Source organism: Sparus aurata, chromosome 10 (genome assembly GCF_900880675.1).
Source record: "Sparus aurata chromosome 10, fSpaAur1.1, whole genome shotgun sequence".
Lineage (NCBI taxonomy): Eukaryota > Metazoa > Chordata > Actinopteri > Spariformes > Sparidae > Sparus > Sparus aurata.
In genome coordinates this window covers 14,689,091-14,705,027 of record NC_044196.1, presented here as the reverse complement: position 1 = coordinate 14,705,027, position 15,937 = coordinate 14,689,091, and the positions used below count along the sequence as shown (strand labels likewise).

At 42.3% G+C, this 15,937-nt stretch overlaps 2 protein-coding genes across 3 annotated transcripts; one reads left to right on the top strand and one right to left on the bottom strand.

Annotated features, from left to right (window-relative positions):
• Positions 1 to 408: 408 nt before the first annotated feature.
• LOC115589534 (uncharacterized) lies at positions 409 to 5,802 on the top strand. Of its 2 annotated transcripts, none has more exons than XM_030430478.1 (7): positions 409 to 488; positions 1,281 to 1,912; positions 2,000 to 2,088; positions 2,211 to 2,356; positions 2,533 to 2,634; positions 3,379 to 3,474; positions 3,804 to 5,802. In XM_030430478.1, the coding sequence occupies exons 2-7, from the start codon at positions 1,296 to 1,298 to the stop codon at positions 5,694 to 5,696; spliced, it is 2,943 nt and encodes a 980-aa protein (XP_030286338.1). In that variant the 5' UTR covers positions 409 to 488; positions 1,281 to 1,295; the 3' UTR covers positions 5,697 to 5,802. The 2 variants fall into 2 exon arrangements, with proteins under 2 accessions (XP_030286338.1, XP_030286337.1); XM_030430477.1 differs by having other exon boundaries at positions 3,801 to 5,802.
• On the bottom strand, positions 5,789 to 15,770 carry lpcat4 (lysophosphatidylcholine acyltransferase 4). Its single transcript, XM_030430512.1, has 13 exons — positions 15,302 to 15,770; positions 12,571 to 12,934; positions 11,610 to 11,722; positions 10,370 to 10,430; positions 10,129 to 10,187; positions 9,635 to 9,669; positions 8,793 to 8,847; positions 8,590 to 8,672; positions 7,679 to 7,801; positions 7,434 to 7,596; positions 6,838 to 6,930; positions 6,588 to 6,723; positions 5,789 to 6,423 (listed from the first exon to the last, which is right to left on the bottom strand). Exons 1-13 carry the CDS (start codon positions 15,389 to 15,391, stop codon positions 6,254 to 6,256), a joined length of 1,545 nt encoding a protein of 514 aa, XP_030286372.1. The 5' UTR covers positions 15,392 to 15,770; the 3' UTR covers positions 5,789 to 6,253.
• Positions 15,771 to 15,937: the final 167 nt, after the last annotated feature.

Below are 15,937 nucleotides of genomic sequence, written 5' to 3'. Positions count from 1 at the left end.
GATATAATTAATTATATTTTGGTTTTATTTCATCTGCTTAGAAAACGTATCAAATAGAATATTTGTAATTTATATTTATGATAAAACTATTAACTTGCTTATCAACAACTTCCATCATTAATATAAACTGAGCCTCTAGGCCTACCTTGTATGTAAGAAACATATTGTTTAAATATTTCTGGCTTTTTTAGTGCCTCCATGAGCACACACAACAAGGAATTGGCTGTTTTTAAAAGCTATATTGAAGCTTTATTTGACTCATATAGCTAGTTATACTGTAAACAATTATACATAGAGAGATATATAAATAAGTATATGAAAATAGTATTACATTTTAATCGATGTCACTTGATGAAGTTTGGAATGTTTACATGGAGAAATCACAACTTTTAAAAGAAAACAAATCAACCTCAATTAAGTTTATTTTCAAAAACCTACAAATTCAAGCCGAGTGTGTTAGCTGAAGGTTAAACATCTCCTACAAGAAGGTAAGCACTGTAGAATTATTTGATTGATGTATAAAAAGTGTATAATCTTCCACTTTCATTGTTTGAACTGATTTTTGCAGTCATTTTACATTAGCACCTAACTACAGATCTTTAAATTAGCATTGAAGGTTTACAGACATGTTGAAAAAACCCATGACTGGATCAGATATATGATACCTTTATTCTATTAGGGGCTTATTATTTCATTTTACATTTTATAATGTGTTGATGAGTTTAAAGCTGCAAATTCCTTTAATCAGAAAAATGCTGAATGTCACATCAGCTGACCCACATGTACGCACATGCTTGAAAATACATATTTAATTTAATTTCACTTGTACTTTACTTTTATTGACAGACATTTAATTTTGATATTGGATACTTTAAGTTGTGTGGAAGACTTTAATTTTTAGCAAAGTCATATTTTAACATCTTCACTTCTGGGTAATTTTTACAACCCTGCCAAAATGTTTCCAACGTTGTTCGTACCCAGACAAATCCAGAATTTTAATGAAAGTAACACTTCATTTGGCCGCTTGTCGCTACAAGAGACTTAACGTAATGTGAATAAAACTTTTCTTCCTGAGTCACGATAGATCTCATTGCCATGGTGGTTGTTTACATATGAAGACAACAACTCCCATGATCCCACACTGCTTTGATTTTGTTTTCTAAAGTGGCAGAAATTACATACTGTGTGTTTAAGTGATGACGTCAATAAATATTGGAGCATTCCCTGAATTTCAACATGTGGTCTCAGGCTTTCCAAAGAAAACCTTTGTTGGTTCTCAGTTTCAGAGAGAAAAGATGGATCCAGCTGTGTTCCTCCTGCCTGAGATCATGGTGAATGAAGGACGAGCATTCAATCGCACGCCTTTGTCCCAACTGTCCTCCGCTGACAGATCGCCTTCACGAAAAGGACGAGACACCCGACAACTGTCGGGCCCGTCCCTCCAGACGAGCCTCGAATTCTCCAACAGACAGCTTCATCCAGCAGAACCTCGTCTTGTGATGGGCGGATCAGCGGCACAGGGAGCTTCCAGAGCTTCAGAAATGATCCTGACGACAGCCAACTCTCATCAAAGATGCTCAAACCAGCAACCTGTGCATCAACATCTCATCCCAAGCTCGAGCGGCCCCGTCGCTCCCCGAGCTCCAGGCGGTCCCTTTCTTTGCAGGCCTCATCCCGTCCTGACACCTCTTACACCACAGCGCACATGCCACCCCTGCTTTCCTCCATGGCCCAACAGGATGACTATGACCCCCGTCGCCTCTACTTCAAACTCAGGGTTTGGTTTTACTCCCCGTGTGATGGCGCCTTTCTGGTGCGCCCCACCTCCTCTTCCTCAGCTCTACCTGCATCTACTTCACCCAGGCGGGTGCTTGCTTAGGATGCCCCAACCTCAACTCTGCAATCCAGACTGGTAACAGATATATAACAGATCACATTATAGGAGATGTATAAGCATCTTTGAATCGAATCCTGATTGTGAGGCTGTATCTGACTTCAGGGTGTTGAGAAGAGCAGCTCAGCAGGTCGACGAGCAGCTTTGTGCAACAGCGACGTCCGAGCAGAGTGAAGAGCAGGCCAAGTCAGAAGGTCAGAGGTCAACGAAGGCGCTCACCGGGACGTCATTTCAGAGACTTCTCTGACTTTGTACTGAAGATTTTGCCCCCGTCCTCCCCATTTTTGAATCTTTTCCTTACTTTCTTTTCTCGCAGAAGGACAGCAAGAAAATGGCGACACAGACGGCAAAACAACAGAATCCAGCATTTCTCCCGGATCTCTGCCCTCTTCGGATGAAGAATCGCTGTCAGAACGAGTCTTTGAGGAGTACATGGCGATCATGGACTCCCTCGGTCTCCAGGTCCCCTTCGATATGTTATAATGTTACATTTTATCATCTTTGGTCGGTGTGTTGATCATTTTTAAATGTTTTGTCTCTGTGCTAAAATGTTTCAAAAAGTTAGAAAACTCTACAGCGTAAAGATAAAGTTAAAATAAAAGCACTTTCAACACCAAAATCTTTCCAACAACACTCAGATCCAAGAGGGCAAGAAGACCGGAGAGAACGAGGAACACGAGAAGAAAAGAAAAGTGGAGTATCTGGAGAAACTGTTCAGCGATGAGGGCTTCATCAGAGGGGTGAGTCGTCAGGATGACTTTTATGATATTTTTGTAGTAGTTCTAAGATAACTGCTCATTAGCTAAGTTTCATTTAAATCAGAGGGAACAGAGTGGTCGTCAGGGCAGAAGTAGCAGTAGTAGTAGTTTCATCCTAGAAGACTTTTTTTGATCAGTGCATCGAGTCAATTACAAGAACAAAAAGGTATACTAATAGGGAAGAGCTCAATTATACTAAAATCCTTTTAAAAAGCAATTTCTTATACATAAGTAAATGACATTCATACAGTAAAAAGTCCTACATATTAGCAATTGGGAAAGATAATTAGATAGATTTTTTTTATTTTTTTTTTTTTATTTATTCCGAATATGCAAAATGGAACACGGCTTCCTGATTGCTATTTAACAAATTATTACACAACATAATATAGAAATGAAGATTTTGAGGAAGCAAAATAATAATGATAAAAAGTAAAACAAATAACATTCGAAAAGGAGTGAGAAGAAGCATAGCTTGTTAGCTCTCACCCCTTTGTCTAAATGAAATTAATATATATATATATCTACATACACAGATGAATTGAAATCACTAAAATATAAATAACTACAAGTCGACATGATGAGGGCTGAGATCAATTTTCTAAACAAGGTTATATTGTATTGAAGCGCTGTGTTTTATTCCAGTAGTCAGGTCCACAAAATGCACATAGTGGATATAAATCACCACATATTAAAGAAAACGCGTTTATCATCTTGTCTTCTCAGGTGGATTCGATTCTAAATCCAGAAGATTCCCTGGATTCCCTCCTTTCTGCAGACCCGGAGCCCATTGGCGTCCTACTGCGAGAACTTCAGCACGAGGTAAAATGATAAAAAAAATAATAGCTTTGTCGCTGGGATCTCTCCTTCCCAAGACTTTGTTCTTAATGACTGGCCCGGTTGAATGAAAGGTCCAATGAAGTTCATCAGAATACTTTAATACTGAAAAAGTTTGGACGTAAAATTGCAAATACAATAAGAAAATGGTGATATTTTGAGGAAAAAGCCCTGAGATTTCATAACTTTATCTTACTTGCAAAAGACTTTGACTGCAGTATCCTGTTGCCAGTTTATCAGGAACATGCACTAACGAATGCTAAATTAAAAAGGCTGATGAACTCATCTCTCATCTTCCCTCGCTCCTGCAGCAGGATTCATATTCACCTTCTGCGGACTCCAACGCTCCGGCGACTTCAGGCGTCCAAAGAGTTCAATCACCAGTCGGCACGAAGTCTGACACAAGTCCAAACCACGACGGACAGAATTCACCTCCGAGGACAAGGAACATTGAGTCAAACGACGGTTGGACTGGCTCTTCTCCCATCCGTCTTGAAGAGCCACTCCAAACCGATGCCACGACAGGATACGTCGACATTGTCAACATATTTGAGTCAATCATTTCATCTCTTCAGCTGCTCACCAACAGTTCTACTTCGGATGTGGTGTCAAGAAACAGTGATTCACCGGTTGAGGAACTGGCAGCCGTATGTCCCAGCGAGGGTGAGTCAGAAGAGTCCTCAAACGTTGCAGACACACAGACGTCCCAAAACCTTCAGGAGGGGGATCCTCCCTCCCTCGAGTTCTCCAGTGTTTCAGGGTCCAACATGGACCCTTGCAAGATGGCAACAAAGGATTCTGCATCAAGTTTCAGAGCTGATTTGTTGACAGCCAACTTTTCAGCTCAGATTAGGAAACCTGAGGAATGTAGCCCCAAACACACAAATCTGACGCCCTCTTGTCTTGAGGTCTTCGCGGTTCCTGAGCAAGCCAATACGTCTTTCGTAGAAGGTTCCCACACAGAGTCATGTGATCCGCCAGTCGATGAGGATTTATGCGACTTGGTGTCTGAAAAACAGGACCTGGAGCTGCAAGCCTCTCAAGAGGTTGCATCCTCTGTTGTGTCTTCTGAAGAACGCCGCGAAACAGACCTAAAATGTGAGGAAAATATCGGTAAAGGTGTCCGAACGACAGTAAACCAACAAGCAAGGGGGGAAAGAAGGACCCCTGATGGGCGTTTGGCAGAGATTGAAAAGACGGCACAACAGCAGGAGCTCAAGGTGGACAGAGATCTGAGCTCTCACACTGGGGTGGAAAGTGCTCCAAAGGTGAAAGACTTGGGTGAGTCGATGGAACAAAGAGAGGAAGAAGGGCTTCCAAAGTCTGGTTATGTGCTGAGAAGGAGAAGTCAGAGCAAAACGCCCAAAGAAAGAGTAGAGCCGATCCCTCCTCCTGCCACGAGAACGGGAGGGAAAATCAAACTTTCAGAGATGGCTCAGAATCTGCTGGTTTCAAGTCAAGTTCCCAACAAGAAAAATGATTCTGGAGGGAGCGCAAGAGTTAAGAGACATTTCCATTCAACACACGATTCAGTAAAGTTTGATCAAAGTCGACAGGAATCCCCCAAAGGACTAACGGATGAGATAAATGAGTTACCTTCTGTGAAAAGCTGTGAGGAAACTCCACACTTAACCCCCTTTTTCTCTCCAGAGACCCGGAAACGACACAAAACGGTTGCAGGAACCACAACTTTGGACTTTTACAGCTTAAGGTCTGAGACTCATAAACCGAAGGTGTCCAAAGGGATAGGAGTGAACAAGACAGCCGAGGCTCACCCATCTAGTCGAGACAATACAGCGGCCATACAAGGCCAAAGCCTCACCTCCAGTCTGATGAAAAGATACCGCCAAGATCGCGAGTCTTCTGAAGAGAGAAAGGCGAGGCTGAACGAAACAGAAACGATCAGCTCAAGTCCGATGAAAAGAGGAAGGTGGAGGAAGAACGATGAAGCACAGGTGGAAACACCTGGCTGTAAACCAACTCCGCCCTTAAGAAGAAGTTATAGAAAGAGCTTAGATTCATCAGCCGGACAAGAAACGGTTGTGACCAGAGCAGGTCGTAAGGGAACCAACAAGACGAAAACACTGCGTTCCAAAAAGTTACCCACAAAGTATAAAGACTTCATCCTGTTCAACCGGCGGCTGGGTAAGGAGAAAGGAAAGGCGGGAAGAGAAAGAAGAGCAAGACGTGTTTCGGTCTGCATTTAAATTGCTTCCATTAAAATGATGCAAGAGCCAAGAGCATCAAGTGGACGTCCAAGGAAATTTGATACTGAGAAAATAAAATACAATACCAAAAATCTCCATAAAACAATTCACAGTTTAATTCATTTTTAAATATAAAAACGGGTCATTTACAGTCATTTACATAAAATTCATTTTGATTTACAGAGTCTTTTTGCACTTATGATTGTCCCGTTAAAAGTAAACACAGAAAAACATTCAATATACAAAAGAGGGAATTTTATAAATAAATATATGGCTTCAAATGACAAAAGTTATCGAGTCCTTTAACAGCATCTGGACAAGATATCATGAGGGTATTTAAAAGGCACACATACACACACACACACACACTTTGGTTTTGTGGAATAAAATTACAGTAATATTGAGTAAAAATACGTCCATACATCCAAACACTCTCAAACAAAAAAAAAGAAAATACAATCATTTGTCAAAGATAACTCTGCTTCAGTTTGTCCTATGAGGCTGCAGAGTACAGAACAAACTGAGCAAAGAGGGATATTAATCGATTGATAAAATCCTCAATCAAACTTCTTGTTGTAGTGGATAGATCCGTTGCCGTTTTGCATGCTGCTGTTGTTGTTCTCGGCCTTCCCGTTGGCCAGGTGAGCGCCCGCTTTGTCGCACTGCATGAACTCGTTTGCCACTCGCTGATACGTCGGGTGGGTCGTCAGCACTTGCAGAAGACATTCTGTGGGAAAATGAAAAATTATGACTTTTTTAGTTTATATTTACATTTAATTAAAGATCTCAACGTGAAAAAAATACAACTCTGTTTCCTTAAATTGACCAAAATCCTAATGGGGTTTGGTGCATCACTTGTACAGTGAGAAACAGCAGATCCTGGTCACTCACCTTCAGTAAGCTGGCCTTGATTGGACGCCTGAGTGTAAAGCTCAGCAGTGTTGCGTTGAGGAACACCCAGCAGCGCCCCCATCAGGTTGGACAGCTGCTCTGCACTCAGACTGCCTGTGCCCTCTCTGTCAAACAGCTAAAATACACAAAGAGCTCTGTGACGAAATGATGTGACACATGAACACGTTCACTGAGATAGTTTTCTTCATCTTTATAAAAATGTATATATAAATAAAACAGCAGGACTTACAGTAAAGGCAGTGTGGAGCACCGACTTGAAGCTGAACAATCCTGACAGAGCAGCAACACTCAAACAGATCTGTCGGAGGTCCACAATTTCATCCTGGAACAACACAAATAGAACCAGATGTTTTTGATGTCCTTGCATCACAGAAAAGGTGTGCGTGTTGCCTTCGACTCAGAATATCATGACATGCGACAGTGAAGTTAAAGTTTGATCTTTTGGATATTAAATGTTGTCACGTCTTCATTTTACCCGGTCAGACAGTTGGGCAAAACCATGGCATAATAATCAAATTAATTGTAGAGTAATTGCCAAGAATGTGTGTTTGTGAGTGACCTTCTGAACACCAAATTCGAATCAAGTTTAGGGAAATTGCGTTTCTGAGATATGAATTAGCGTTATAAAGATTTTGGAGTCATCTGGGAAACAATTAAGTATCATATAATAACTGCTATTGTCGGACAGTGCGCCCTTTCATAGCAGTTATATCAAAACCATAAAACTCCAGAGGACATTTATCACTTTAAAACACAGATCGGATGTGAAGTGATGAGATGATTAGATTATGTCTGAACACAAACGTGCACAAAAACCTCTATCACCTTGAAGTAGTAGAGGCCACAGATGGTGACGGCTGCCTGTCGGTCCGTCAGCCCGAGGATGGCGGCGAGCTCGTCCACACTGGCTCGGGCTGAACCCTGAGCTCCTGTCTGACACCTGTCAATCATTCTGTCCAGTGCTGCTTCCACGTCACAAGCTCCCAGACTGAAAGAGACGACGATGGTGAGAAAGAAGAAGAAAAGAAGAAGAAGGGAAAAAAAAACACTCCGTGTCAGAGCTCCTGTACCTTCTCTGCAACAGTGAGAGTGTTTTCCTGGCAGGCGACTCCACTGGGAGAGAGAGACCGCCCAGTTTACTGACGGGAACTCGGCCATCCATCACATAATCTGTAGCTGGGACTCCCAGGGCTCTGAGGGACGGAGGAGAGGAGCATGATGACAGATGTTACAATATGTAGCTTCTACTAAACAGTTAAGTCAATGCAGGCTTTCATTTATCAAATCAGCCCTGTGCCTTTACCCTCCTAGTTCAAGTCTGAGCTGTGGACTAAAATACAGAGACGGCCAAAAACAAAAGGTCACTTTTGTGCATTTGGTTTGTTTTGGAGAAAATTCCTTGAGTGAAAGGTTTAATTTGTATACGGAAAAATGTAGACAACCGCTGTTGTGTCATCTCAAAGAACAGCTTACATCCAACAATTTCTTTACGCGACTGAAAACAACATGCCGTCATTTTTAGCTTTAAAGAAAAAAAGAATGAAAATAGAATTTGGACAAGCTTTTCTGTGTGTAATGTGATGTAGCTTCACAATGGACCAAACCTCCACAGAAAGAAAAACAAGTATTTTGCAAATTGAAACTTAAATTAAGTTCAAAAAGCACAACTACTACTCAGTGGACATGGCATGACAGAAAAAACATGGCTCTTTATTACCATCTACTGGCAGCTATCGGAAACTACAATAACATCTGAGGCCTGACCTCAAACACCTCCAATGTTTGTTTTTTATTCCATTTAGAAAGGTTAAAATCCCAGCAGCCATCAGCACAACAGAAGACAACAGATGACAACATCGTATTAAAAGATTATAAATTATAAGCAGAGGCTTCTAACTGATCAAACAGGCAATAAAATAACACCAGTTGTCCCTGACACGGTTACATAAATCATCAAACAGCTGCACACTGGGCTTCTTACTTGGCCATGAGCTTCTGAACATTGTCTGCATACAGGTTGGGGTCATTCTTCTCCTCCTGGGAGGGGTTGTAAACTGGCAGGAACTGCAGCACAATAAAAGAGTATTAGTCACAGCAGCAGGCAGAGGTGGAGCAGGATGAAACAGAACATTAAAACAAAGTAACTTAACACTAAAAAGGCAATGATCTGGTGAACAGTCTCACCTCAACAGTCACGTTGGTGTAGAGCTGGGAGGTTGTGTGCCACAGCGCCTCAATCCTGATGGACAAAAAGTCAATGTTACATTTAATGTAGAAAGATCACCATGGAAACTTTTGTTGCCCATACAGGCAGCTACAGCTCCTACTAATGATGCATGTTTCCGCCTGCATGTATGTGACGCTTTGCATGGATTGGTTTGGACAGGGCAGCTGCAAATGGGGGAACGCGACTCCACTGTCTGGACCAATCCTGTGACTTTGTCGCTTACTCTGTCATGGGCAAATGTGTTTGCAGCTCTGGCCTGACTGTTGCAGTCCACCCAACAAACCATTCAATTGGACAATGGATAGGGATGGGCGTCATGGATAAACAATATGACAGTGAATCATGGCTTATTAATGCTTGTAAAAAGGACATTTCCACCAATCAAGATTATTTTAAACCAAATTTAAGACAGATTTTTCCTATTTGCGCACTGCAGTTAGTCTAAAAGGTAAGTGGTGTATATATGTGGTCTGGTGCAGAGGTGGGATTTGTGCAGGAATGTGGTTATTATAGTGAGTTTAGAGGTAGCAGTTTGTGATGCCGTCAGACTGTTTGATTGAAAAAAAAAAATGTTGGCCTACCCTGATTGATATATGCTTAGGACACATATTTGTTCCCTCAGAATGAAAAACCTAAGACTATTTCGAAAAATAAGAAACCCAGATGTTGTTTAAGCAATTTCCCAAGATTACTCAACTTCCTGATCGTGTACAAGTCCAGTGCTTTTACTGCAGCTTCTATGTAATGAAATGAACCAATCACAGACCGACTGGAGGTGACAGGTGACGGAGGAACTCACCAGGTTGTTCCTTTGTACGTCCAGCGAACAGTATCCTGAGGAGGAGTCATAAAAACACTGGAGTCACACACAATGCAACCAGGTGGAACAAAAGACAGAACTCCATATCAACAGACTGGGTGGAGAGGTTTTTTTTTTTTTTTTATAGCATCTGTACTTGTAGTCACTTTCCCCAGTATGCAAACACACTGGCCGGGACAACTTTGACAGTATGTTCATAAACATAACTCCAGCCTGATAAAATGTAGGATAGTCTTGTGTAAACACTGATATGTGGGCAGGGAAGCGACGAGGAAGAGGTGACGGACACAAATGAGTGAAAAGCTGTGTGTGAAAACAAACTGCAGGAGGAGGACAAAGAAGCTCTGTTGCTCGGTGAAGTTTACAGTACCGACACTTGTTCTATTATTGTTTATGTTAGGAGTTATCTTTAACATCTTTCAAATTCTTATCGACTAAACCTTTGACCCTCTTGCAAACCCGACTTCACTCACCAGCTCGTTGGGGTAATGCAACAGAACCGGTTGGACAGGCACCCCGGCAAGGAAGGCACCTGATGACAGAAAAAAAAACAAAAAAAACAATGAGACAGAGGGGAGGGACTGGAATGAGAAGTCCAATCATTCAGATGCGAGACGGCGAGCTGCTACGCCCTTCAACAGTCATGCCACTCATTCCTCCAACATTTGTGGGAATCAGGAAAAACCAGATGGGACTCTCTGCCCAAATACTCACCAGGTTTGAATTTGATGAGGACGCTGCCATTAGTCGTTGTTCCTTCGGGAAACATCAGCATCTGCAAATCAGAAATGTGATTCATGAGTTAAGATGACGACAAAACCTTCTCCTGGCAGTGTGTGTACAAATAGATCGGTTTAAAATTGTCCAAAAAGCTCTGCACCCTCTGTTACGTGCATGACCCGAGGTTACTTCTGCACTTCGAATGTAATCCATGGAGGCAGAAAAGTGTGGTTGCCGCCTCCTCCTGTCAATCAGATCAACTTTCCATCTCAGATAATGTATCTAATCTGGATCAGCTGTTTACTGGAGGTGAAGCCAACGAGCAGAGATTTGAGATTTGCGATACTGTAACGGCCGGCATTACCCTGACTGTTGCGGTGGCGGTTGGGTAGTTTGGTAGTAATTGCCAGTTCTGTAAACAAGTCTGCGGCCAAGCTGGTAGCAGATAATTCCCAGCCATGACAGCACCGACTGGTAATGTTTTCTTTTACTGTGTGAGTCATCGTGGCAAAATGTGATCCTGGAGACACCTTTTATACAGGAACAAAAACAGCAGATGTGATTTTGAGAACTTTGAAAGGTGTCTATACGCCCTTCTGTCAGTCAGCAGGACAGTGTCATGACTCTACAGGAGTGAAGTTGAGATAAAAATCAAGCTGAAGGTGACCCCGTTTCAATCTTTCCTGTCCACTTTAGTGCAGCTTGTATTGTTTAAACCGTGTCTGTCCATCCATCTGTCCCTAACGTAGCTGTGTTGAGCCTGAGAGGCTTGAAACAAAGTTAGCTGGCTAGCTTCACCGAGGAAGCTAAGCTAAGACGGCACTAATAACAACGGAGCGAATGAGGGAACGAGGAGAGAAACACGTGAGCAGTGCTCAGAGCAGCTCACTAAAAAGAAACACATATGCTACCAATGTAACCAAGTATCTCATGTTTGCTTAAATAGGCAGATTTGATAAAAAAAATGAATAAACAGGACACGGGAAGTAACATTAGAGCACTTAGCGCCAACAAACTTTTCATTTTCTCTCCCACATGTCACAAAAAAACAACAACCACCGCGTTAAGGCAGGCGTTACTTTTGTGCAAATCATGTTACGATGCTGGAGGGCTCAGACGTCGGTGACGGCTGCGCTGTTGGACGTTTGGCTCCAGTTAATCTGTGTTCTCACTTAAATAAATGCCAGCTGCAGCGGACTGTTGCCAACACAAGTCTTGAGCGAACAACTCTCACCTGTGGCCAGTAGCCATCAGAGGTCAGCCTCTCCCTGACCTGGGCGACGGCCTTCCTCCTCGACTCTGGATCCTTTCTGCTCACGAGCACGGCCTGGTTGAACTCCAGCAGAGCTGAAACGCACACAAACAAAAGGAACAAAAATCAGAACCACAAATGAGGGAGGGAGTCTGGAGCGAGATGGCCCAGAGAGCAAGACAGGAAGCAGGCAGAGCAGATTAGGAGCCAGGAGGAGTGAGTCACTTGTTAGTCTTTGGACTTCCCTGCATACTTTTATTTACCCCCCCGACCGCTTTAATCTAAATATTATTCTTGGTTGTTTGCATAATAGGTGGACATCACACTGCACTGTCTGCTGGTGAGGAACAGAAAAATGTCCAGTTGAGATGAAATCAGATAAAAGTGACATTATCCAGGCACAACTACAAACAGTACTGATGTAAACAAATGACTCATTTGGTCTGATGAGAGTTTGTGGCGAGGTGAATGCTCCCATTCCTCAAATCTCTCACTCACTGCATTAACATCTTACACGTTGCTCTGCCTGCCCTCTATAATGACTCCCCAAAGTGATTTTCCATTTCTCGCTTGCTACAGTCTTCCTTCAGATTTTCTCTCTCTCATCTCCTCAAATGACCTGATTGTCAACAAAGTTACCGATTTGTCTGAGTAATCAATTAACTGACTCATCGTTTATCTCCATTTTGTGTTGTTGAATATGCAGTCACAAGTTCCAAGAGCCCTTGAGGATGTCTTCATATTCTGTAGTTTATCCCACAAACACACTTCAAATATAACATTTTCTGCGATGCAAAACGAGAGATAAGCAGCAAACACTTGGATTAGAGAAGCTGTAGCAAGATAAAGTTTTGCATTTCAGCTTGATGAACGATCCGATCACTGAATTCTTGGCGGTTCATTTTCCATCCATCAAAAGCCGTGACAGGAACCATCTCCTCACCTCCTACGACCGGCAGGCTGGCGTTCTCCGACCGCGACACCACCGTCGCCAGCTCGGTTGGACACAGAACCAGCATGTCCAGAAAGCCGCTGTGGGGCGCCACCACCAGCACCGGCGCCTCCTTCAGGTCCGCCTTGCGACCTTTCACCTTCACCCAGAAGTAGCCCAGGCAGAAGAAGACGGCTCGGCTCAGCGACAAGATGACCGAGTGGAAGAGCCAGCGGCGCCAGCCCTTTACCGGTCGAGAGCGCTCCTCCTCGGACAGGCCGGCCAATCGCAGCCGGGCAACGGGCCACATGATGAGGAAGAGGAGAGACGCCAGGAGGATGCGGACGGGGAAGAGGACGCTGCCGAGGATGACGCCCTGGGGATCAGAAGAGAAATTGGTACATTTTTTAAAATTGCGTTCATGTGGTGTCAGAATAGTTGAATGAACATATTTCTGACTGGGAAAATTCACGCGAACACGGGCTCAAGTCAGAGCAAAAGCGAGGAAAGTGAAAGACAAGTTTGGTACATCAGTTGACGTCATAAGACGCTGTAACAAGGACGGACGAACTTAAACACTGGGTGGACTGTAAGGAGAATATTTGAGAAACATATTCAATTTCCTTCCTGGTCACACAAACACCAGAAAATACTGTGAATGCATTGTTTAAACTCACAGAGAGATAAATACAAAACATTGTCCATGTGCAAAGTCAGAAAAGGGACTTCTGAACATCCGAGGAGGAAACAGCTTGTATAATGACAAACATGGCTGACATGCCTTCTGCGTGGTGATACGGTGGTCAGGTGTAGTTTAGCAGAAAGAAAACAGTTCCTGCCTGAAAGTGCTCACAAAAAGGGTCTGTGGATTATCTTGAGTGTTTTCTGGAGAGAGATTACTGTTGACTTTTACAAATGCGTTTCTGGCGCGCTGAGAACCACAAGGGTGAGTGCCATCTAGATTTATCATATTGGAGGGAAGGCAGACATCTCCAAAGCTCACACAAAACAACCTAAATTTGATAAAAAGCAGCCCAGGTAAGAGGGGAAAAAACTGTATTTTAAATTTGGTGTTGAACTGTTAAAATGCTGACATGTTATTCTGAAACTTCCATTTAATCCTGTGTTATGGCATATCAACTTTAAAAACAGAAGATCTGTATGAAGTATTTGTCTTTCGCGTGTGTCGAGACATTTGCCCGATGCGATACTGAACATTCACCATCACTTTGAGTGGTTCTTGTTGTGGTTTGTCTCACGTTTCCCATGTTCTGATACGTATCACTGTTTGAAAAACACTCTTCTTCACATCATGCTACTAATTTAAGCCCAGCCCGACTGGCATGTTATGCAACTCTGTGGTGAGTGTTATCGTCACTGCCGTGCCTCTGCCTGAAACATTTATGACTCGTCTGTTTTGCTTAACACACCAATGACAGAGAGAGGACTGTGAAAGACTCTTTGTTCTCTTAAAGAACATCCATCACATAAAAAAACTAAAAAACCTGTAAACAAAAAAGTTAGTTTAGACTCTTGAGTTTAGACAATCAAGTACGCTGAACTCGCTGACTCTTGTCATTATAGTAAAGTAATTGAGAGTCGGCGTTAAAGGGGGCACTTCAGTTTTAGAGAAAAAAATTCAAACTCAGAATTGTAATTTTTATTTTCTAATTTAATTAGGGGATAACACAAACTCAGACGTGTTTATTTCCCAGAACACTGTTTGAAGCTAGAAAGGTGGCAGGGTCCGCCACATATAAACAAAGCAAAACAGTGTGAAATTGTGTAGTCCTTTAAGGTGAGTTTGTTTTTTCACTTTAATTTTCACTTAGTATGTCATTTTTAGTTTTGACTTACCAATATATACACATGTACCTTTGTCCTCTAACACTTTATCATTTGGGCATCAAGCTAATGCTACTTTGTCGTTTCAAGAAGTTTTCTGATCTTTATATATGGTTTTCTTTGTTCTTTTATTATATTTTCTTAATGCTGTGTAGCCTAGTTTTACTTAAGATTGTAAATGCAGGGCTTTTACTTAAGTAATAGATGTAAATACTTGTCGACATTATGACAAAGTAGTCATATTTCAAGGTTAGTTGACAGCCAGCTAGTATAATTCTAATTTACATCATAATTTTCACCCAGTATGTCACTTTTTTTGGACCTACCAAAATATAGATGTACTTGTGTCCTTGTTTGGACCTCTGCACATAAGTTCTACTACTTTCTAGTCTTTTCAAAAAGTATTCTGGTAGTTTCTATGTATATTTTATATAGTTTTCTTTGTTAGTTTGTTTTGTATTTAATGCCATGAAGCCTACTTTTAATCAAGATTTCAATTACATTGCTTTTAGGCATCTTGTATGGTTAAACTGTGTGACTACTCACATAAAAAATGTGACTTGATGTCAACAATGTGATGACGTTGTTCTCCTCTGATTAAAAATGTCTTCCCCAAACTACAGAGTGACCCTTTAACTTTTATGTTTAGAGGATAGAGCACTCTGGACTCTCTGATTCCTGGCACTGAAGTCAAGCAGTTGATGTTTAGCTACTTAGCTAGGAATCTGTTCTGAGGACGAGCTCCACTCTTGGCAGTCACATAACCGCCTGATTAGTTTCAGGTGGCGAGTTTTGGGAGGCTGACTGGAGCCCGTGCGATTCCTTTCGCCATTAAAGTTACAATTTAGGGGATTTACTGCCATGAAATCAAACACGGAGACTTAAAAGTGATCGTTACCCTGATCCTCTGCGCCGTCGTCATCTTCACCTCGTGAATGAAAGGATGTGGGTACTCCTGCGTTGCTGAGTGACAGTCGTACCTCTCCATGGCGACGGGTTACAAGCCTGACAGACTAAAGTTCAACTAAAACAAAAATACTTAAAAAAAAAAAAAAAAAAAAAAGGAAATATTGTACTATTACTTATCGGTTACAGGAAAATGTTTTATTACTTAAAAAAAAAAGAAAAAGAAAAAAAGTTCTCCGTGTTGACAGCTCCCTGCTTCTTTTACCGAGAACCGTTAAAGTGCACGCGCAGTCGGTTTAAAAATAGAACGCTCGCTAAATAAAGCCTCGCGGGACTCAGTTTGACGAGTGCTCCCACCACAAGACGGAAACTAAATAATAACGACGATGATAACTAGCTAAAAAGCGACCCTCGCAGTCTCTTTGCTCTCCTTCACATGGCGACACAACACTCCCTCAAGAAGTCCACCCATCCTTTTTTCTCTTGTACTGCTCTCCTCACCTGTCCCGCCCCCTTCACAGCCTGACAGCCCGGCCCGGCCCACCGCGACTCATCGAGGGCTGGGTCAGGCGAGTCAGACCGGTCCCTGAAACCAAACTATCCCGAGACTCTCTGTGTGTGGCAATAG